The sequence below is a fragment of the Pleurodeles waltl genome, chromosome 10 (genome assembly GCF_031143425.1).
Source record: "Pleurodeles waltl isolate 20211129_DDA chromosome 10, aPleWal1.hap1.20221129, whole genome shotgun sequence".
Lineage (NCBI taxonomy): Eukaryota > Metazoa > Chordata > Amphibia > Caudata > Salamandridae > Pleurodeles > Pleurodeles waltl.
The window spans coordinates 674,436,313-674,461,103 of NC_090449.1; the positions used below are offsets into that span (position 1 = coordinate 674,436,313).

The 24,791-nt window shown below is 43.0% G+C and overlaps 1 protein-coding gene across 2 annotated transcripts in view; it reads left to right on the top strand.

The window, feature by feature from the left end:
• Positions 1-24,791, top strand: part of ZMYND11 (zinc finger MYND-type containing 11) — a 572,905-nt gene that overhangs the window by 455,369 nt on the left and 92,745 nt on the right. For both annotated transcript variants that reach the window (XM_069211170.1, XM_069211171.1), the window contains one exon: positions 14,684-14,956. In XM_069211170.1, the coding sequence (XP_069067271.1) occupies positions 14,684-14,956 (273 nt within the window). The remainder of the gene's footprint in view (positions 1-14,683; positions 14,957-24,791) is intronic.

The following is a 24,791-nucleotide window of genomic DNA, read 5'->3' on the forward strand; positions in this document are numbered from 1 at the left end:
TAAATTACATGGGTCCAGAATTTTTAGAACCACAAACCCTCCTTTTGCCCTTACATAGGCAATAAACCTATTCTCATGCTAATCTGAGTCCAGGTCTATGTTTATAAGGCCATGGAGATGTTGCTGGAGCAAAATTCTAGTACTTGGTAACTCTCTCTGGACAGGTCTCCTTGAACATGAAGTAGCAAAAAAGGCCACATATGGCAGGACAAAATAAGGAATACCTCTATCTGCAGTAGGTGGCATAAGATCACACACCCAACAATTAGTGATGTTCACTACTAACTAGTGTTGATGCAGAAGCTGTACAAAAGAATTGCTTACGAATTCTGATCTTCTAACCTGCTCATGTTCAGGAAAAGGGTGAAAAGAGTGCAAAGAAACAACAGTAGGAAAAGACATAGGTTGGGAAGTGGGTGCAGAAGTCAATTGAGTAGAGAAAAACAATCCTACCCATAAATGACAACGTCATGTTTAAAAGACACTAGAAAACACGTTATTAAGAACATATAGACAACGGGAGAAAGTAGTGACCACTATGAAATAATAATTTTTCACAACCCTAACCAAAAAGCAAATCCTAAAATTATCTAGTAACATTTTTAGGGCTCCTCTGCATTTCAGTAATTTTTGTATGTTCAGGTGGAACAGTGGTGACTCTCATCAATGCTCTAAGGTGAAAAGGGGGTACTCTTTCCACAGAAAATGGACTTTATTCTGCTTTTACTAAACAGAATAGTACTTTAAAACAATGCCAGCAAAACAATCAGTCTCCTAACACCTAGTCTATACAATCACACGGAAACCTCTTGTGAAACCAACTATGCCCAGAGTCCGTTCAAAAAGCCTCTCTGGCAGGCTTCTATTGTCCATCAAATTCTCTTTTGTTGTTTTCTTTCGCATGGGCCTCTCAATTCAGGCCTCTTCGTGAGAAAAGTACTGCTTAGTTGGAGTGCCCTCCTGGCAAACACCCACAGCTCACTCGAAAGTCTCAATGTCTTAAAGCAATGCACCAGTGTCTCTCCTCTGTGGCAGATACTACAAACAATGTGCTCTTCATTGATCAAGGGCACAAATCATCTCGTGCAGACCCAAGCACCATTAATTGGGAAATAGCTCAAGCTCAGCAGCACTTTCAGACTCCAACACTCATTATTTAGTGTCAGAGGACGCTCAAGCTGCTCTTTCATGGGCACCACAATATAGTGCCTTTTTCCAAACTTGAAATCTCCGGTGCACTGCCCTTCTTCCGTTGGAGCAAAGAAAAGGGGGGAGGTGGCCAAAACTCAGGCCAAGGGGCTCAAGGGATTGCACACTGTCAGAGGTTACAAGCACATGACAGGTAGAGAAATGAAACCTCAAAACAGCTCTGCCATCAACAACAGGAATCCTTCTCTTTAGCTCTTTTACACTGAAACTTTGGTTTTGTGATGTCCAACGCCGTCTGATGGAGCAAGTACGATACCATGCGCTGGCGATCGCTGTCCAGCTTTGCTACTTTCTGGGTGCTGAGACTGTAGGGCCAAGACGTCCGTCTTTCATCTGTAGCTGTCACTGATGGGAATTAGGCTTAAATCAATGTCCTGCAGGTTATTATGACTTGATACCCGCAGAATCTAGTGACGTAGGAAATGTGCCACAGTTGTTAGTTTCCTTCAATTTAGTAAAAAAAACAGTTCATGGTTTTTAACAAGGGGACTGCAAGCAGGTGGTCTGCAATCTTCAAAGGAGTAGCCATACACCATGGGCATAAAATACAAAGACAAAGGCAGAAGGGCAAAACAGGGTCTCTAGCATCTTTAATTGGGTTCTCTCCATTATTCTCTGCCATCTATAGCTACATGAGAATTCTATCTGAATGGATTTCCTCACACAGTGGCATTGTCTAATGGGGTAAACACATATTTGCCTCAATGATTAAGTCTAGGTGTTCCTCCTTACCTTAGAACATCTCAATAGAGAAATCACATGATACCGATTATCAGGGACATGTAGAAACCTTCCTTTAAAAACTGTGCATCAGGTGCACTATGCAATACACAGGCTAATAGTCAAATGTGCAAACAAAAAGACAAGAACTAGAGGGTCCTGATATTTGCATGATTAGGACACATCTGATCCCACCAAAAATTAAAGTAGCAGGAACAGAAGGAAACCGAAAACCAAATTAAAATAGACATTGAAAATTCATCATGTTCAAAAAGGTAAACATAAGATATCTCCTATTGAGATGGAAAACTTGTCTTACTATAATATTGAGTCAGTTAACCAGTCTATCGCTACCCTGACAGTCAGGCTGGAAAACATTGAAGCAGGCCTAAGGCAAATTCTTGAAAACCAGTCTGGTCATACCAAAGGGAATTATACATAACATGGGGGTCCCTGGTACATCACTGCAGTCTGGAAATGTGAACCTGAACAATACATCAATAATAATAAAAGGGCTGACTGGTGAAAGGAATTCGAAAAAGAGAAATGGGACTAGGACATAGCTAAAATCTCAATAACTAAGCATGATGCGACATTGGTCAGGGGAAGTAACAAAAGAAAAAATCTATAGGAAGAACAAAAAAAAATTATTTGGGTGATAGTCAGGCATGTGACACAACACCGAGAGTACGGGTGATACACAAAGGCCAAAGTTACACAAATTTTAACTCTACTGTTGGCGACTACAACATATACGGTACTCCTAGCTAATGTTTCAGTTCCTTCTTCAGGAAAAAATGAAAACCTGGTTTTCTTTTAAGGAACGAAAGCCATATGCTACTTAGGAAACAGAACATCATTAACTAATGTAATATAGAAATTAGGCCACCTTGAGTCACAGATCTATAATTTCATCCTTAGGTCCAATCAAGGATACATAAATGTAGGGCTGCCTGTTCCTTTAAGGGAAGGGGCAGTAACGTGACTAACTGCAGGTGACACACTTTGATCCTGTATATCTCTTTTTATTTTCCTTCAATACCATTATAGCCAAATAGACATTCACTGGTGAAGTGTTGTCTTTTATGTTCACAGCATGAAATATCATTATCTGTGGAATTTAGTAACCAGAACAAGTTCAACCAACTGTTGCGTAGCGATGGGCATCGTCATGACCATCCCCTCACAACACAGGGGAGCTTGTAATAGTATCAAAAGCAGCAACAAACATGCAAAAAAAACAAATAAAAAATAATAAAAACGCACAAAACATCAAGCCATCAGATATACTTGCTGTGTATCAAGCACAAAAAGCATAAACAAAACAATAGCATGTGTGAATAAGCGGTGACACACAACACCATGTCATGTACTTTATGCACTGTAAACCTGCAGCCCAAAACCCAATATTTGGGCCTGTTTAATTTGTCAGGTTTAAAATCCTTACCCTCCTTTTGACAGTAGATCACCAGGCAATGGAAATCTGCTGTCAAATATAACTTTACTGTTTCTCTTCTAACATACAGGACCAGCAAGAACAATTCATGATAGGACCAAATACATGAAAATAAATTTCCATTACTTAACTGTTACCCTCTTGTCAGTTACTTCGCAACATCAAGCCACCTTAGTTTTACCTTTCTAAAAGTAAAAATTGTTACACTGACACTCCATATTAATTTGGCACCTACAATTTCCACTGTAAAAAAAAATCATCTCTATTTCCAGATTATTAAACTACATTTACTGTGAATAATTCACACACCTTAATAACACACATACCAGTTGTTAGAATAAATGCTTGTTGCAATCCCATGCAATGGTACATATTTCATCAACCTCGAATGAATGAACGTCTCAGTAGGCCCAGCTGAAGTTAGAACCTTCAACCTTGATATTAAAACAAGCCTTTGTACTGGCACATTGACTCATTGAATCATAAGAAGGCACAACCTGCAAATATATATCAAACCTAAATGTATGCATTTACTGAAGCCTGAGACACTTTAAAAAGTACTCTGAATGAAAGAAAATGCAGTTTAAACAGTGCTTTTGCCCAGAATCGACTTTGATTTTTAGGCATTAAAAAATCAATATCCTACAATTTTCTTGCATAATATGCATTACCAGAATGTCTATTACACAATCCATGAGTCAGCCATTGAAAATATTAACTTATACTTTATAGAAAGGAGCTTGTTTGCTCCTGCGCCAAGGGAAAATTGCACATACAAATGTCATTTTAGCGGTGCAACATAACTTAAATTACATTTTAATGTTAGGAGGTCATAGTATAGGTATTAAGCTTTATAAATATTAAAAAACGATTTTGAAAGGCACTTATTTTTTTAAATAATTTTTCCATAATTAATAATTTTCTTTAAAAAAAAATAAAAACCCAATTATTTTTTTTTTTGTGATAATTCCACATATAAAAGCAAGCTGCATCCCTTGCCTATTATTTGGGATACACTTGAACTTGAAATGCGTCACATTTTTGCGCCACTTTCATTTAAAAGGAAGGTTATGCAAAATTCCACACATGTTTAACTGGGAAAGTGCTGGCTGAATTGAAAATAGATAATTTCGTTTTTTTTTTTTTTTTTTTGGGGTGGCCCTATTTATATCTATTGAATGTGTTTTCTAATTTATTAAGCATTTAACGGCAGTTTTGTATATGTGCACAATTGCTCATTCTATAAATTAAAGAGCAACATATAACTATGTTAGCACATCACATGGTTCATTTCTGGATTTTTTCTAAGTTTCTACTTAATATTAATTAACCAACATTTTACTTTACAAACTGTAAACATCAAGAAGACCCACAAACACACATTGAGCTCATTTCAGATATAAACAGAAAACACTCAGTACACACAATACAGCGCGCTTTAGCCATTTTTCATAAATAGCGCCGTCGCAATTTACTTACAGAACCGTTTGCAGATCCTAGTTGTAAGTCATATTTACAAGAAAAAAAAGAAAACTTTTCTCAATTATTTCCAAGAATAGCGGACCCATACTTTATTAAACGTGATGGGGCCCACTCCGTGCTTCACATATAGTTCATAGGTTGGAGTTCCAATCGGAGGAACCGGACATGAGTCCTCCAACCGGGAGTCCCTTTTACAACCAAGACAAAACAAATTTCCAAGTCTGCTAAGACCAGGCATCTTCGCTCACTAGTCTAGCTTCAAACTTCAAAGGATTATCGTTTACGATAGTCTCGTGAATACACGAGTCCTTCGGCTTTGGTACTTGCAAGTTCCAAATCAAAGTGATCCCAAAGGGATACCAAAACCAAATGTCCAACTAAGGACCAAACCAAGTGTCCAACTAAGGACCAAACCAAGTGTCCAACTAAGGACTGGGAGACGCTCCACTTATACTTAACTGAAAATATCAATGACGTCACCAGAAGACTCGTCTTATCGTTTCGCTCTACCAAAAATCAAGGGTCCAAATCAGGCCGATAGCCAGGGCAGCAGTCCTTCATAGCCGTCGGGAAGCGGGGAACCTCGCAACAAAGACTTTCGGACCACGTCGACATGCAGGGGTCGATGAAGTGGCGGCCTTCCTCCAGAATTTTCACACGAAGCTCCCCACGGACCTCAGGCTTGGACCGGTACCGCTGGTATCGCCCCACGTTTGGGCGCCAACTGAGGTACTGGGTTTTTCAGAACCGGTACTGATCCGGTAACCCAGCGGTGCCAGGGTACACCCAAAGACCTCGGGTACTTTCCTGATTCAGACTACAGAAACTCAGAGTCTTCTAGGTGAAGTCAAAGATCGAATTTATTGGCTGCAACCAATTGACAAGTGTCCTAGAAGTACAACAGCACGATTTGTATGTTCTCAGGAGACTGTGTGTCAATGCAAAATCAGGTTTCCTTATATACAGTTTTTTAAGCTTCAGGCAAACATTCTTGACATTTTGGTTGGTCATTCACATGTTTTCACTACAAAGGAAAAACCAGTGTCATGATGAAACCTCATATTTCATGTCATCCAGCCCATAATAAATTACCCGGCAAGGCCTAGAATTTCACATCAGATAAGTGTGGACCCCCAATAAAAACGGGCACCTCCCCCTCGTAAAGTAAGAAGAAGAAAAGAGCAGGTGCAGGTGTGAGCAAGTTAGGCAGGGTGTGTGAGCGATAATAAGGGTTTTATGGCCTGGTGTGCCTTGATGCTATCTGATTCGGCCACTGGGAGAGGGACTGACCAAACAGGTTTGGCCTGAGGCAATGGTTCCAGCTTGCCCAGGTCAGAGAAAAGTCAATCAAGGTGTACGTGTCCTTGGAATCAAATCTGACTGTATTATAAGTCTATGTGAGGGCAACTTTTAAAAATGGCTGCCGTGTATAAAATGGGAGCCACGAGTGCAGGACGAAAATGGCGATTTCGAGGTGAAAACGCTGCTGGAATTGAGCGAAAATGCTCATGCTTAGTGTACTAGTCATTATCGGTCTTTTGATACTAAAATCGTACTGCTGTGGCAAAGTAAATTACATGGGTCCAGAATTTTTAGAACCACACCTTCACTGACATAATATCTCTAGAGAACAGTTTTAAACACTCTGCACCCTGTTTATTATAATGATGGATGTACTCTCCTGGGGTGGGGTAATTAACTGGACGATGTATTGATCAGTGGTGTCTCATGGTTTTCTCTGTTGTGATGGAATCTAAGGGCATCTACTGGTGTCTAGGAGTATTGCTACATTCTGTATCAACAAGAATGACAGTTCTTGGATCAGAAAAGATGTGACATGAAGTGGTACAGTTGTGGCAGTGGGTCATAGACAATTTGGTCTCTCAGGATCTTGTGTAGGCGGCACCCTGTGGAACAAATTTCAACCTTTAAACTCCTTCCATGGGTTATTTATTGAATTATTTAATTGTGGTGGTGGGTGTTCTCATCACTGTGATTTACATCGGAAAGTGTTCTCTCTTCTACTTAAACAAGTTTGCATAAGACTAATCACTTTAAAGACCATTCAGGGTAGACTTGATCTTTCAACTCCCTTTTATCTTTATCTTTCCTCCTTTTCCTCCCAGTCACAGAGCTATCCATAAGAACAGAAACATGCATCTCTAGTGATCCCAATGCTGCAAGAGTAGGCAATATGCCTACTTGCCCAGATTTGCTGATGCTCAATACAGTACAGTAGGAGACCTGCCTCTCAGCAGCTTGTCATTCTTTCTTTTCTTCTTCTTTGTTTTTAATATTTCTTTATTTGGTTTTCAGAGGCATATTGGCTAGGCAGCGGTTGCCCTATCTATATCAGATGTAAACATCCAGTAATTTTGCGAATGTATACTTTATGTCTGGTATCGCCTCTGGCATACAAATAAAGGACATCTGAACAATGTGTAGGAAAAATGTACATGCATGACAAGAACACCTCCACAGAAAGCCTCTCCCTCCATCCCACCTTAGTCAGTCACTAACTTATAAACCAATACAGTCCTCCTGGATGGAAACCCTAGGGGCAGCAGGGCACCTGCTGCAAAGAGAAGCCAAACCCCTCATATAGCACTTACGATGTAAATGGAAGGATTCTTTTGATAGTTTGCAGCAGGATAAGTGCCCCTCAATATGGGTGTTCGTCTCTTTTGTCTTCCGGTGCATGTAATACCTTGTCCCCCTCATCTACTGCAGGATGTCTCAAGTGTGTGCTGTAAGGGGGACCACCTCCCCTCTGGACCATTTAATCACATCTAGAAGCCACTTATGTAAATCAGGAGCCTTTTTTGCTTTCAACCCTTTGCAGTATTTCTTTTTGCCACTGTCAGTGCTAGATCTGTATAGCAGCAAAGTGGTTTAGGCCTGCAAAATTGTCCTAAGAGGTATTGCAACCGGTTCAGCGGGGTATTGGTACCAGTTATTCTCAGCCCTGCCTCCCTTATGTGATATTGCTTCAGGGAACCTTGGGAAGATATATCTTTCAGAAGAGTAAAATACATAGGTAATGTTTTTTATGATGCGATCTGACTGACTATGCTACACGGCCCATCCATTTGCCCCCTGCCCCCAGAGTGTGTTAACTTTTCAGCATTGTTGTTGATGAGATTTAGTTGCTTTTTTGGGGGACTTGATTATTTTTACTTCCTGACCTCTGGTGTGAGACTCTATCTGGTGGGCGTGCTGGGCCATGTGGAAAGTAGCCATGAGAGAATGGGGGTCTCTGTCTGATATCCCAGGCTGCATGCTGCCATAATTCTAGAAATGGGACTGAATACAGCCCCATCTGTAGGCAGAGTGGGGTTGCTCAAGCTCCATCTGTAGGCAGAGTGGGTTGCTCAAGCTCCCTACTTAATAATCACCTTGTAGCAGAATAACTGTATGCCCAACCCAGTCTTATATTTTGCTAAATATAACTACCTTATTACACACACATAACTAGATACTACAGTAGGAATAGCAGACGGGCACAAGTTAATGAACTGGGTGCTGTTTTAACTGCCCTTTCATTTGCAGTCCACCCCTCTCCCACAGGGTCCTCTAAACTAGATGGGTCACTGTAGGAAGCTTGCTCTGTATATACTATATCAAAATGAGATATAGTGTGCACAGTGTCCAGGGGTTCCCCAGAGGCTAAACTGGATAATAACTAATTCTCTCTTATGGTAGTGTGGTCGAGCAGTTAGAATTATCAGAGGGTAGTGAAAATCACTTGTTGTACACACACAAGCAATAGAAGAAGCACACACTTAATGACTTAACTCCAGACCAATGGTTTTTATATAGCAAACATATATTTTCTTAATTTATTTCTAGAACCACAAGATCCAAGTTGCAGTAAGTACTTCAATAGATTAGTTTTTCACACATATTTCAACAGTACTTTGTTTAAAATCGATAAGTTATATAGTTTGTGAAATATTGGCAATTATCTGTTTTAAAAGTTGACAGTGCAATTTTCAGAAACAGTTAATGGGGGGAAGAAAAGTTAGTACAATTTACAGGTAATTACTTGACTTACAGTTCCAGTCTCTAGGGGTTAGGAAGTCCACAGGTTGGGGTTCAAGTTAACTCCAAACACCCACCACCAACAACACGGGGCCGGCTGGGTGCAGAAGTAAAAGTTGAGGCAACTTTTAACATGGGCTCCTATAGAGACTGGGGGCACTCGGAATCAGGCCTGCCTGCAGGTAAGTACCTGTGGCTTCGGAGGGCAGATCTGGGGGGGTTGGTGTTTAGAGGAGCACTGGGGGGGCCACAAGTAGGCACCAAACACTCACCCTTGGCGGCACTGGGCCGGCCGGGTGGAGGGTGCAAACAAGGCATTGGGTTTCCAATGCTAGTCTATGAGGGGACCCCGTAGGTCACTCAGAATCAGCAGGCTGGGTCCAGGGGGTCGGCTTGGACAAACCTCAGACTGGACAGGGTGGAGGGCCGCCTGCTGAACATAGCTGCACCAGAGGTTGGGTTCTCAAAGGCCTGGGGGCTGCAGGTGCCTTGGTCTTTTAGGTGTCGTATATCTTCATCTGAAGCTTTCGCGTCCGGGGGATCCTCGGGATGACCTCTGCAGGCATCGAGGTGGAGAGGTCAACCCAGGGAGAGCACTTGCTCACAATTGCCTGGGGACTCTCTCTAGCTGGTTTGGCCACCTGGTCACTGACAAAAGGCGTCCGGTGCAGGGTGGTCAGGAATCATGGATCCGGGAAGGTTCTGAAGTCCCTTGGTGTAGTTTATTTGTGGACAGGGCTACTGTCCTCTGGAGTTCTTGGTCCTTTGTGATACAGGGCAGTCCTCTGGAGCTTGGCAGAGGTCGCTGGACCCACTAGATGTGCCGCTTTCTTGCTGCAGGTTCTTTGAAGCAGTAAAAAGGCCGGTAGGGCTGGGGCCAAGTCAGTTTGCGTCTTCCTTCTTCTCTGCTGGGGGTTCAACGTAGCAGTCCTTCTTCTTTCTTGTTAGGTCGCCAGGAATCTGATGATCTGGGTTCAGAGAGGCCCTTAAATCCTGGATTTAGGGGCGTTTCAGGGGTCAGAGGGCAGTAGCCAATGGCTACTGTCCCGGAGTGTGGCTACACCCTTCGTGTCCACTCCCTTTTGGGAGTGGGGCACAAACCTAGCACGATTGGTCCCTGTCCTCCAAACAAGGATAGAAAATTCTGCAGGAAGGGGGTCACCTCAGCTCTGGACACCTTGGGGATGGTCCCAGCTGGGGTGGTCCATCCTCCCTGTTTTCCCTAATTTTCCTGCCGGACTTGCGGCCAAAAGTGGGGCTTTGTCCGGGGGCGGGCAACTCCACCAGCTGGGGTGCCCTGGGCACTGTAACAAGAGGCTTGAGCCTTTGAGGCTCACTGGCAGGTTTTACAGTTCCTGCAGGGGGAGGTGTGAAGCACCTCCACCCAGGACAGGCTTTGTTTCTGACCACACAGAAAACAAAGGCTCTCACCCCATATGGTCAGAAACTCATCTGAAAGTGGCAAGCTGGCACAGACCGATCAGTCCTGTACTAGCAGTTTGGATAACATACAGGTGGCACCTCTAAGATGCCCTCTGGGTGCTTTTGTCAAATCCCACACTGGCATTAGTCTGGATTTATTGTGCTGAGAAGTTTGTTACAAAACTTCCCAGTATTCACTGAATCCATTATGGAGCTGTGGAGTTCCTAATGACAAACTCCCAGACAATATGCTCAGTATGGCTACACTGCACTTACAATGTCTAAGAATTGATTAAGACACTGTAGGGGCATATTGTTCATGCAGCTGTGCCCTCACCTGTGGTATAGTGCACCCTGCCTTAAGGCTGTTATGCGTGCTAGAGGGGTGACTTACCTATGCCACAGGTTGTGGTTTGTGGGCATGGCACCCAGAATGGGGTGGCATGTCGACTTTGCCTTTTTCTCCCCACCAGCACACACAAGCTACAAAGACGGTGTGCATGTGCTTGGTGAGGGGTCCCCAGGGTGGCATAATATATGCTGCAGCCCTTGGGGACCTTCCCTGGCCACAGGTCCCTTGGTACCAGGGGTACCTTTTACAAGGGACTTAGCTGTGTGCCATGGGGGTGCCAATTGTGGAAACAGTAGTACAGATTTTGGGAAAGGACACTGGTACTGGGGCCTGGTTAGCAGAATCCCAGCACACTTTCAATCAGAGTTGTCATTAATATCAGGCAGAAAAGGGGGTAACCATGCCAACAGTGGCACTTTCCTACAGTCACCCTTCTGGGATTCTCCTTTCTTACCATGAATCAAGCTTTTGTGTCCGATTACCTTTCTCTAGTACATTTAGTGTTCTTAATATATCACAGTGTTCTTTGGTATCTCACCATAATGTGAGTGTCTGAAGCACAGGAGAAGGCTTCAAGCCAGTATGCTACAGCAGGACGTCTCTCTCTCTCTTCTCTCTCTCTCACTTCAGGAAATGCACATACTTTCTAATCAGACGCGGACCCCTTAAGCTCAGGCAACCTGTGTCTGACATGTTCCTGAAGTTTGCATGGAGTAAGTTGAGTTCTATATTCAGGGAATCAGCCTTACCCTTAAGTATAGTTCTGGAGTTATTAATGGCCAGGTACGCTTCGCCAAGAAATTACTCTGGTGTTCGGGAGATGGCCCAGTTGGCTAGAGGTGCAACTGTTCCAGATGTCCCTTGGGACAATTTGCAAAAGTCATATTGACTGAAGTTGTTGGAATGTTATTTTCTCTCACCACTGCTTATACCCTTGGTATGTATTCTGACATTGATGAGCTGTTGGTGGTGGGGGGTTTCAATCCAAGGCATGTTTTTGATGCCCCTTTGCAGCTGCCACGGAAGGCGAATGTCACCCAATTGGGACATTGTCACTCAGGGGACCCAACTCCGATATGCTTAGGAAGAACGATTTGTCGAAATCAGCAGGGAGAGAGGTCAGCATCATCTACCCTTTCTTGACCCCGGACAGTCTATTTCCAGCAACCTGATGATCCTGAGTTGCCCCTGCACCAGAGCCCAGCAGGAAGAATATGATTATGGAGGAAAAAGGACCAGAAATGTTAAATTATGGCATGGAGGTCCACCCAAGTCAGCTGTCCAAAGGAAGAGGTGTAAAATGTTCCTAATAAGAGTCCTAGGAAAATATAGTTGGGAGGAAGCCTTTGTTGTAGATCCTGGTGCTCTGAGATGATGATGATGATAAGTGGAAGAGAGAGGACGGGAGTTCCCTGGGAGGACCTGGCTTGGCAGTTCGGGCAGGACTGTTCCTATGGGGAACAGGGTCAAGACTGATTTGCAAATGGTTGGGTCCAAACTTGGGTAGCGCGGTGGGCAAAAAACGATGGATTAAACACATATCTTTTTGACTGGGGACAAATGTTTGCATTGTTCAGGATTTCGTCCATCATCTGTTCTTTTTGCTTGAATCCCCCCAGCAGACTCCCTCCATAGTTTTGTAAAATACATTGCACACATTCCTGAGATGGCTACAATGGCATGCAGCTTTAGAGATGTGCTAGTATGAGATCAGCCACCTCTAAGTGGGACACCGCTACATTCTACCTTATTCGAAAGAATGTTCAGTGCCTCAAAATCTTCAAGCAAAGATTTGGAATAAACATCTATCCCTTGTTAAACGTCCTTGCTACATAGAATGTGTGTATGCCACTGGATTATAACTATTTGGCATGGGCATGTGCCCATATTAAATAGTTCAAACACAGAGGTGTAGACAATCCACTGGTGAATAATCTTTTGTCAACAGAAGCATCGACCTTTCTCAAATTTATGGAATTGTTTTTGTCTTGAAGCCACAGTCTACTTTGAAACATATCTCTGCAACCCACAGCTGGTGCGCTTAGGCTTTACCTTGGTTAGATGGAGTACTACTTCCACTCCAGACATTATTGATATATAGAAGGTGCACCACATAACTTTGTACTTGCACAATCACACGGGCCTCCAGAGCTTACCCTATTTTCATTGCATGGCCAGGCATGCATACACTGAGTAACCATATGCTATACATGGCTATCGTGTTTAAGAGCTAATCAGTAATGTTATTTAACATGTCATGAATGTCACTTTAACCTTTGGTTTATTCAGTGAATCTCTGGTTTTCTAATGTAAGCTAAGATTTTATTACCAGACCTAAGCAATGCGTCAATCCAACCTTTGTTTTTTAGCTATTATATAGTATACAAATATTAATGTATTTATGTATGTACAATCATTGTGTGATATCATCGGTGATGTCATTTAACATGGAATGAGTGATGTAATATATGAGGTTATAAGCAGTGCATGGCGGTAGCGCACATTATATTTAGTTAAGCAAACTATAACTGGTCAATTTTAGTGCTTTTTTAATTGTTTTTAAACACTAACTTTTATCTTATGTATACAGCACCTAAGTATAACGTTACTTTAACTTTTGTTTTTTTTCTGTAATTTTCTAGGTTTATTTTAACATAAGCTAAGACCTTATTACTAAACTAATTATAATATAATTTTAATATATATACTTACATATATATCTCCTTTCAAGTTGTGCTGTTGTCTGCGTCCTCAAGGCAGACCGACACGGGGTCGCAAACCCCAAAACATCAAATAATAATGCTCCTTTCAACATGGAAAGAAACGTCCCTGCCACCCGATATCCTCAATTTCAAAAAGGTTTATTCCAGCAAAATAAAACACCCAATGTGTTTCGGGAGTCTGCGCTCCCTTGATCACAGGCAGTGTTAGTCCCTACTTCCATTTCCATAAATGCTTTTCCTTTTTACTCAACAGCAATAACGGACACAAGTTTGTTTTTTACTTTGACTGCCATCTTGGAATATGTTTTCCTTACACTTTGGACATTTTAAACCCTATAAACATTCTTATCAAACGAATTCCACACAAACTGTTAGTTAAATCTGTCTTTGCGTCATGTATATTTAGATTTCTAATCACCTATTGTGTTCATACAATCTTTTAATTACTACATATCATATTCTTATTATAATATATACTCAATCAATTACATTTAATTCCACATGGTTCCTACTGTTTCCACAATTTTTTCGACAATTATTTCGACAATCTCCTTTTCATATTCCCAAAATTGTCAAGCTCATTCAATATTATATCCCAAGTGGGCCCATATACCTCCTTATATTATGGAAACATTATCTCTATCTACTTCCTATCTCCTTTTCAATCTGTTTATTCGAACATCATATACTTCGACTTAATCCACAGTGTTTATGCAGAAAAGATCATACATTTTGATTCTATTTTTTGCACTTCAATGACTCTTGTGTATAGTAGCTCCTTTGCTTTTTTTTACTCTTTTGCGACCACCATTTTTTTCATATTTCTATAAAAACAAAAAATACAGTGAATTAAAATCACATTATAACAAAACCATCATCTTAACACATTACAATCATTATTACACTTATACTACCTCGTTTTGCAGTTATCTTAACCATATAACTTATTTTACATTGAAATATTATCCTATTATTCCATCAAATGTACGGCCAGTTCCTCATCCAATCCTTCAGGTTCCATGGTATTACAATGCCATTATACATATTGTATCATAGTATTGTATATATTCATGCATATGCTGACATTTCTAGTTCTGTTTGTGCAGTATACAATGACCCCATTCATATGGCTGGCAAATTACTTTAATCCACCCGAAGTAGTTCTTCAAATATCACAGTTGTTGAACATTAGTTTTACATAATAGTTTACCTTTGCAATGTTATATTAGGAATAATACTTTTACTTCCAAATTGACTAATGCATCTATTAACAAATAGGAGCCGGAACCTGAAACGGAAGCAGTGAGTTCCAGCCAAGAAATTCCCAAACTTCCTCCACCAGTTGAAAAGGTTTCCACCTCAACACAGACCAAGAAGCTAAGTGCCTCTTCTCCTAGAATGCTTCATCGAAGCACCCAGACAGCTAATGATGGTGTTTGTCAAAACATGTGCCATGATAAATACACCAAAATATTTAATGAATTCAAGGAACGTATGAAATCGGATCACAAGAGGGATACTGAAAGAGCTGTGAGGGAGTCCTTAGAAAAGGTATTGTTCACTTATTATTGTACGTTCACTTAATATTGTTCTTTTTCTGTTTTAATCTCTATACTAGCAAGCACAGATATATTTTGTATTAATGTGTTCGTATCAACAGTTACACATATGGCTGGTCCCCATTTCTTTATATTCTTGTGATGCTGGTCGGAAGGCTTCGGGACTTGAGCACCTTGCATGATACATGCCTCTTTCTTTAAAAATGTAAATCTCATTCATGGCACTGTTTTCCAATTTTTTTCTCAGTCCCTGGAGAACAAGTGTTTGTGTAAGACTTGTGTTGAGATCCAACTTTTGGTTCATTTTATGGTTCTTCTGCGGGGTGGGGGGGGGGCGGTGGGAAAACTCAGCCATTGTATCAGGCTTGTAACCACCAAAGCTCCTTCATGCCAAGAGCCAGGGAATGTTAATCTTGCTGTACACTTTACTTGTTCTTTCATCCTCACAGGTGCTGCTTTGAGGGCACTATGTCGTGGAAACGGGTTCCTTAATGGTTGCTCCACAATTCTTTCTATGCAGACCATTAGGAATTAGCAAAAATGTGATTATTTTCTTTTAGATCGACAGCCATTCTGGTAAGATCCATAGACATTCTGGCTGTCACCTGACAAGTAGTTCTGTGATAATTATGCAAGAAAGTGCAAGGTAAATGGTCCATTTATTGCTCTGATTCTCCAGTATTGGGGTATCTTTCATAGTTTCACATGCTTGAATCATTCCCCGTCGTCGAAGTGGGAGTCCCACGGTACATAGAAAGCAGTAAAAAAGAAATTGTATTTTTTCTCTTTTTTTTTTTTTTTTTCTTTCTTTTCATTGTAGTCAGTGACAAAAATACGTCCACTTTCCTAGCTTATTAGCTTCATTAGGAAAGGCCCAAAGTTCAGCCAATCAGGTGAGACCACCCCTTTAGAACCTTTGACACAGAGGCTCAGTCTCTCAGATTTTCTACCGCACGTCGTGTGTAAGGGAGTCTCCCTGAGCTCTGCTCAGTTTACTTTCTCTTCAGGAGATATTATTCAGCTCTTTCATTCCTAGCTTGGCTGTAGTTCTTTCTCCATCATGTCTGCAGCTAAAAAAGGTTTATTTAGACCTTGCGGTACCTGTGGGAAATTAAGGCTTCATTGTGAAGATCCTCAAAAGGACTGTATCTACTGTCTCCATCCTGGACATTAAGTGAAGGATTGCAAGATCTGCAGAACATTTCGCAGTAAGACTCTCATAGACAGAGAAGCCAGGCTCCTGCTTTGGCTACAAAAGCAGAAGTCCAGAGAGTCTTTGTCTGAGGAGGAGGACAGTGATGCTTCAGTGGCCTCAAGAAAAAAGGAAGAGGTCTCTGGAGAGCTCCTCTCCCAAAACCAGTAAGTCAGCCAAGAAGCTGCATGTGTTCAAGGAGAGAGCTGAGGAACATCCCTCAACTTCCAGGGAACATGGTGATAAGGTTTGTTCTGAGCCATCTACTCCAGCTACCACATCAAAGAAGTTCAAAAAATCTTCAAGTTCCCTACCACCGTCGACATCAAAGATTTCCACACCGTCGACGGCCGCATCGTCAACAACAGGCTACATTTACAGCTCCGTTGTCAGCTTCTACTATAACGTCAGTGACTTTAAAGTACGGTCCCTCACCCGCTCAGACCATCAAGATTTCAAAGAGACTGTTGACAGGGAAGAAGGTGAGGTCTCTATCGTCGACACACACACCGTCGATATCAACGAGTAAGCTGCAAAGCTCATCGTCGATGATTCCACTGACGGCTGCATTGACGATGGCACGAAGATCTACTTTGCCGTCTACATCTCCCTCGACGCCCGCACCGTTTATGACAACGCCATCGGCGGCAACTCCGTCGACGCCTGCACCGTCGACGGCTCAAATTTCTGAGTCTTCAAACAAACAATATGAAGGATCTCCTTTCTTGCCTCTAAGGATTTTGCCAAAAAGAAGTAAATCTACTCACCTTTTGCCTTCTCATACATCACCTAGTAAGGTGTCGCCAGCACCCCCACAACATCTGTTTGCTGATGATGAGGAAGAGGACAATATATATTCAGATGACGGGCTTTTCCCGGTGGCACGTAGCCCTTCAGACTTGCGCATTAAATGTCAGGAGGAAGATGATGATGAGGAGAGTGAACAACTCTAGTTAGGACAACAGGGGCAGAGTCACACAGAACCTCAGGAGTTGCAACAGGAGCAAACTATTGAGATGCCTGTCTCCTTGATTTCCAACCTTCAGCACATGATGCAAGATTATCATACTAGATTTCGGCTCGACTACTCTGGTGCGACCTCCGCCCACACCGCTGAGCACTCCCAATCAATCATCGGATTCTATGTTACCCATCATCTGGCCAGGATGTTGATCCACCTTCGTCGGATGATGAACAAGAGGAAGGCGAAATACAAGACTCTGACTTGCTGATCCAGGAATGGGATGAATATCAGATCCGGACGCCATCCCCTTCTACGCCACCACCGGTCGACTCTCCACCGCAAGACATTGGTGGTTTCCACAGTGTAATGGAGAGAGCAGTAAAAAGATTTCAACTGCCAATAACATCCAAGCAGTCAGACTGTTTCCTCTATGATTTTAAGGAGGACACTAGAAAGTCAGTGAGAGCAATACCTAGTGTTGACTTTATTTGGGAGGAAGGGCTTAAGGTCATGCAGACCCCGTCTTCAATACCAGTGGTGCTACTAAGGATCGAAAAGAAATACAAGGCACCAGATAACTCACCAGCCTGCCTGGTTAGTCACCCTAAGCCGGACTCCGTGATATCCCAGGCAGCTCAGCAAAGGTCCAGGAATCCGTCTTCACCTTTGACTGCGCCCCCAGATAGGGAGGGGCGGCGGTTAGATTCAATTGGCAAGACATTTTCGACTATGGCGGCCACCACGGTCAGAGCAGCGAATTCCCTGGCAATCCTGTGATATGTCTAACCGTCATATGTGGTTAGACATATCACAGTTTATAGACCTACTGCCTGAGGATAGTAGAGCGGAGACGCGCAAGATATTACAGGAGGGTGAGATGATCTCGGCTGAGATTATAGATTGTGCCATCAATGTCTTGTGTACAAGTTCCTGCCAGTTAGCCGGGGCTGCTGTACTCAGACGTCAGAGGTGGCTGAAGGCTACATCGTTTCGCCCAGAGGTGCAGTTAAAGATCTTAGACATGCCCTATGATGGTGAACTATTATTTGGTAAGCATGTTGATGATGCTTTTCAGTCCATTAAAACAGACACCGAAACAGCCAGATCCCTGGGTACATTACAATTCAGAAGATAGCCCTTTCGAGGAGCGAGAGGAAGAGGGCTCTATTCTTACAGAGGCAGTTCACACCAGTACCGTCAATATTCATCCTACCAAGGCCAATTTTGTTCCACCATTGGTCAACAGCAGCCGCATACTTATCGACAACCACCATCTACACACTTCCGGCAAACCTCAAGAGGAAAATCTGCTTACAAGGCCAAAGAAGCAGCAAGAAAACACTGACCTTCATCAGTTGCCTGCACCCAACCCCTATCCCAACACTCTGATAGGAGGCAGAATTTCCAATTTTCTTCAACAGTGATCCCAGATTGCATCCGACAAATGGGTCCTCGATATTGTCAGCAAGGGACACACACTAGAATTCAATCAGCCTCCCCCTCACGCACCACCAAAACGACCCCCACCTGCCCATCTAAAGGAACTCCTAGCGCAGATTGCCATCTTGATAGACAAGGGAGCAATAGAGAGCGTACCAAGGAATCAGAGGGGTGCAGGCTTCTACTCTCGCTTCTTCCTTATATGGAAAGAGACTGGAGACCTATTTTAGACCTTCGCTCTCTGAACAAATTCCTGAAAAAGCAATCATTTTGCATGATCTCCTTACAAGATGTCCTACGCTTACTCAACCAAGGAGATTTCATGGCGTCCTTGGATCTCCAGGACGCATATTTCCACATCCCCATTCACCCCAGTCACTGGAAATTCTTACGGTTCAAGGTTGCAGGCACCCATTATCAGTTCAGAGTGTTACCCTTTGGCCTCAGATCGGCCCCAAGAGTTTTCACCAAGGTCTTGGCACCAGTTGCAGCCTACCTCAGGCAGCGAGGGATTCAGGTGTTTCCGTACTTAGACGTCTGGCTAATAAAAGCGCAAACAGTGTTAAAAGTGGCCAGGGACACAAGACATGCTTATCTCTCTTTAAGACATTAGGCTTAACAGTCAATTACCCAAAGTCTCGCCTAGACCCTTCGCAGAACATCATCTTTCTAGGAGCCGTCTTGGACACGGAGCAAGCGAGATCTTTTGCTCCGCACACCAGACGGAAAAGACTTCAAGATCAAGCGACCCATCTCAGCAGAAGAAAGTCCGCTTCTGTCCGGACTTACAAGTCTTTTCTGGAGATGCTTTCTTCATGCATTCCGTTGTTAGCAAACTGTCGCCTCCACATGAGAACACTTCAGCAACAATTGGACATTCAGTGAAAGCAAATAGAAGGATCTTTCGACGATGTAGTTCAAATAACTCCAGTACACATTATATCAACGGATGCGTCCTTGGAGGAATGGGGCGCACATTTACAGGACCTATCAGTGAGAGGAAGACGGTCCACACAGGAATCAGCTCTCCACATAAACATATTAAAATTAAAAGCAGTTTCCTTGGTGCTCAAGTCCTTTCTCACCAAGATTAAAGGTTCGTCGGTGTTGATAAAGACCGACAACACCACAGTCATGCATTACCTCAACAAGCAGAGGGTACAAGATCACAGGTGCTGTCTTTGCAGGCACAGGAATTATGGCATTGGGTTCTTTGGCATCAGATATCAATCAGAGCGGAATATCTTCTGGGCGTTTCCAATAATTGGGCAGATGCCTTAAGCAGAACTCAAACCACCTGTCACGAATGGGAACTCAACCAGACCATTCTCGACCGCCTCTTTCGTCGTTGGGGCAAATCCAGTCTGGATCTGTTTGCGACAAGAGGGAACAAAAAATGCCAACACTTCGCAAGCTGCCAACCGCAGAGAGGGTCAAAGGGGAATGCGTTTTTGATCAAATGGTCAGGGATCTATGCCTACGATTTTCTCCAGCTCAGCCCAAGACTTCTGCAGAAGATGAAAAGAGAACCATGCCAACTTATATTGATCGCTCCCAAATGGCTGTGCCAGTTTTGGTTCATGGAGCTTCTACTACTCCCGGAACAGCCTTGCATGCAGCTGAGACCAACACCAGACTTGCTAACGATGAATCAGGGGTAGGTCCATCATCCCAACCCGACTTCACTTCGATTATCAGCCTGGCTCCTGAATTCTATGAGTTTGACGGTTTAGATATCCCTTCAGACTATCGAGAAGTGCTTGCCTGTGCCAGAGCCCAGTCTACAAATAAGACATACAAACTCAAGTCGAAGAGATTCTGCATATGGTGCAAAACTTCTAATGTTCATCCTCTGAAGTCTTCCCCAGAACAGATTCTTCCATACCTTTTACACTTAGCGAACTCATGTCTCTCCCATTCGTCTATCAAGGTCCACCTAACTGTCATATCTCGTTTCCGCCGATCAGCAGTATTACCATCTTTATGGTCATCCAGAATAATAAAACAATTTCTAAGAGGCTTGTTCAGGATGTTTCCTCCGATTCAGCGCCCTCCACCTTCCTGGCATCTGAATATTGTGCTGTCCCAATTGATGAAGCATCCATTTGAGCCTATTCACAAAGCAGACCTGAAATACATCTCTTGGAAAACGGCTCTCCTTCTGGCCCTCACTTCCGCGAAGAGGGTTAGCGACATTCAAGCATTCACAGTCTCACCACCCTTTCTGCTATTTAAATCAGATATGGTAATTCTGAGAACTAACCCAAACTAACTTCCCAAGGTTCCTTCGAACTTACATTTGAATGCGCCAGTGGTTTTGAAAACGTTTTTTCCGAATCCTCGAACTCCAGCAGAGCGCGAGCATTACATTCCCTAGACATTAAACGATGTCTGAAATTCTACATACAGAGGACTAGCAGCTTTCGTAAAGCTGGTCAGCTGTTTATTAGCTATGGCCAAGTCACTAATGGCAGTGCTGTTTCCAAACAAACCATAGCACGCTGGACCTCTTCTACCATACAATTCTGTCATTAGCTAGCGGGAAGACCGCCATCAACCAATGTCAAGGCACATTCCACTAGAGCGGCGCCTACGTCAGCAGCTGTCTTCGCAGGAGTGCCTCTGAAATAGATCTGCAGAGTGGCAACGTGCACGCGCGCCCACACCTTTACTCAACACTACTGCCTGGATGCTGCTGACAGGATGGATGCCGCGGTAGGACAAGCAGTGTTGCGTAATTTATTTGCATAAGGTGAGCCAATAATCTCCTTTACCCACCATCCTCGAGTGTTATTTCCACAATCATATTTATCTTATATATAGATAAAGTAGAAGTATGTGTATGTGTTTAGATATTGATAAGGATATCTAACCACCTGTATAAGTTACTATATAAAGAAATGTAAAGAAAGATGTTTTCTGATAGTTGCAGAACTTAACATCTTCTTGTACTGCTGACTATTCTGATTCAAGCATGTGAATCCATGAAAGATACCCCAATACTGGAGAAGAAAATAAGTTACTTACTTGTAACTGTGGTTCTCCAGTATTGGTATCTTTCATAGATTCACATGCAACCCACCCTCCTCCCCATGGAGGCTCACCTCTTTTGTCTCTCTTGAAGTCATTTGCAGGAAAATCGGAGAGACTGAGCCTCTGTGCCGAGAGTTCTAAAGGGGTGGTCTCGCCTGATTGGCTGAACTTTGGGCCTTTCCTAATGAAGCTAATAACCTAGGAAAGTGGATGTATTTTTGTCATTGAATACAATGAAGAGAAAAAAAAGAGAGAAAAAAGACAATTTCTTTTTTTACTGCTTTCTGTGTACCGTGGGACTCCCACTTCGACGACGGGGAATGAGTCAAGCATGTGAATCTATGAAAGATACCAATACTGGAGAACCACAGTTACAGGTAAGTAACTTATTTTCTTTTTATGCATGGATCACGTTCCTAGGGGCACAATACTGAGTTTGAAGCTTCTAAATCAAGAATTTTCTAGACGTCCTACTGAGCTGTACACTCCGGTTTGCCTTTGCTGCTGAGAAATTGGTCCTAGAATGAGAACAAAGACTACCACCCTGTCCCTTTTCACCAGTCCTCCGCACCTAGAGAAAGTGTAAGTCAGAAAATAAGTCCCTGTGCCTAAAAAAAAAATATCCTTAGCCCAGCCGTTAAGAGAACTCTGGCTTTATCTCTTATAAGGTTGCCTCAGCAAAGGACTTACTCAATGGTGTTAGGACCTTACTGTCCACTTTGGAACCTGAACCATTCTTGGCCCAAATTATCACGTTTCTTTGTAGTTCCCGAGAGCCACTGTCAACCCCAAGGGTATTTGCGTCCCATTGCAGTTCTCCAGTATTGGATCTTTCATAGATTCACATGCTTGAATCATCCCCTTTGTTGAAGTGGGAGTTCCAGGTACCTCAACATAGCAGTCCCCATCATTATGCTGGCAATATACTGACTTCTCTCTACTGTGAAGCTGCTCAGATGACCCAAGTCCCCATAGGGAACTTTGACAGGCAGGCTAAAGGGGGATCTGAGTGAGAGCCCACAGGCTATGCAGCCATCTGTAGCTCCAGCTGGCCAAGCCCCAGGATGTTTTCCATTTTAAACAGAATAAAATAAAGATTGGAGCACCAACAATGGTCTTTTTTTATCTTTAGACCTATCTGGATTTTTGGGTGAGCTATTTTAATTCAATGTGTTTTTAAACAATAAAAAAAATAGAAAGACAATATCATTTAAAACAGATTGATTGTGGTTGAAGAGAAGTGTTTCTCTGTTAAAAAGGTGTGCCGGGAACCCACACAAATGCCTAGACATTAGAATATTCACGAATATTAATAAAGGTACTCATGGTGGAAAAGAAAATGAGTTACTTACTTGTAACTTCAGTTCTCCAGTATTGGTATCTTACTCAGATTCACTTGCTTGAATCATCTCATCGTTGAAGTCCCACGATAACTTAACATAGCTGTCCCATCATTATCATAGGCCCTAATGGCAACGAGCAGTGTTAAAAAAGGACCAAACTTGAACAGTGACCAATCAGGCAACAGCACCCTCTAGTATACTCTCAAGAGAGGAAGAATCCCTCAGATCTTCTACTCCATGTCTAAGAAACCTAAGACTTCACACTCTGCACCAGATGCCCCAGGCTCGAGATCCAGAGAACCAACACTACAGGGAGGACTCTCTGGCGACTGCGACCCCGTGAGTAGCCCGAGCCGACTCCCCTGGACCCCCACAGCGACGCCTGCAGAGAGAATCCAGTTGCTCCTTCTGACCGCGACTGCCTGTAACAAGGGACCCAACGCCTGGACCAGGCACTGCACCCGCAGCCCCCAGGACCAGAAGGAACTGAACTTCAGTGTAGGAGTCACCCCCCAGGCGACCCTCTGCCTAGCCAGGGCGGTGGCTGGCCCGAGAAGGCCCCCTGTACCCTGCCTGCACCGCTAGAGTGACTCCCGGGTCCCTCCATTGAAACCAATACAAAACCCGACACCTGCTTTGCACACTGCACCCTGCCGCCCCTGTGCCGCTGAGGGTGTGTTTTGTGTGCCTACTTGTGTCCCACCAGTGCTCTACAAAACCCCCTGGTCTGCCCCCCAAGGAGGCGGGTACTTACCTGCTGGCAGACTGGACCGGGGCACCCCTGTTCTCATAGGCGCCTATGGGTTTTGGGCACCACTTTGACCTCTGCACCTGACCAGCCCCGAGATGCTGGTGTGGTAACTTTGGGGTTGCCCTGAACCCCTAACGGTGGGCTGCCTATGCCCAGGAACTGAGACTTGTAAGTGTTGTACTTATCTCACAATCTAACCAATACTTACCTCCCGCAGGAACTGTTAAATTTTGCACTGTTTCTACTTTTAATATAGCTTATTGCATTTTGACAGAAACTGTATATGTTATTGCTCTAATTCAAAGTTCCTAACTCACCTGTGTAGAGTACCTTGCATTTTATGTATTTACTTCAAATCTTGAACTTGTGGTTCTAAAAATAAATTAAGAAAAGATATCTTTCTATATAAAAACTATTGGCCTGGAGTTAAGTCTTTGAGTGTGTGTTCTCATTTATTGCCTGTGTGTGTGCAACAAATGCTTAACACTACCCTCTGATAAGCCTACTGCTCAACCATACTACCACAAAATAGAGCATTAGAAATATCTAATTTTGCCACTATCTTACCTCTAAGGGGAACCCCTGGATTCTGTGCACACTATCTCTTACTTTGAGATAATATATACAGAGCCAAGTTCCTACAGTGATCCTCACAGGGATTGTATATATTGTCCACACCCTTATCAGGTGAAAGATTGCAACATTTGTTGCACTTTTTCATCAAAGACATTAAAATATCCTGAGGGTAGACTTTTACTGTGGATGCAGAAGTCTAAAGCTTCTATAACTGTCAGCTCTGAAGAGGATTCTGACTTTTCTGCGACCTCTCGTAAAAAGTGATCAAAAAGGGAAAGGTCTTCTTACAAGGAACATATGGAAACATCAAAAAAGGCCTTAAAAATGTCTCACCATGAGAGAGCACGGCTGGACAAAAAATCTAAACATAGTAGACCTTATCCTTCTACCACACCTACAAAGTCTGGTGTCAGTCCTCAGAACCGTTGACGATGAAATCTACCTTAAAACACGAGTGCAGCGTCGATGGCACCAACGATGAGGACAAGCACTACTTCAACATCGACTATGGTGTTGATGACTACAACG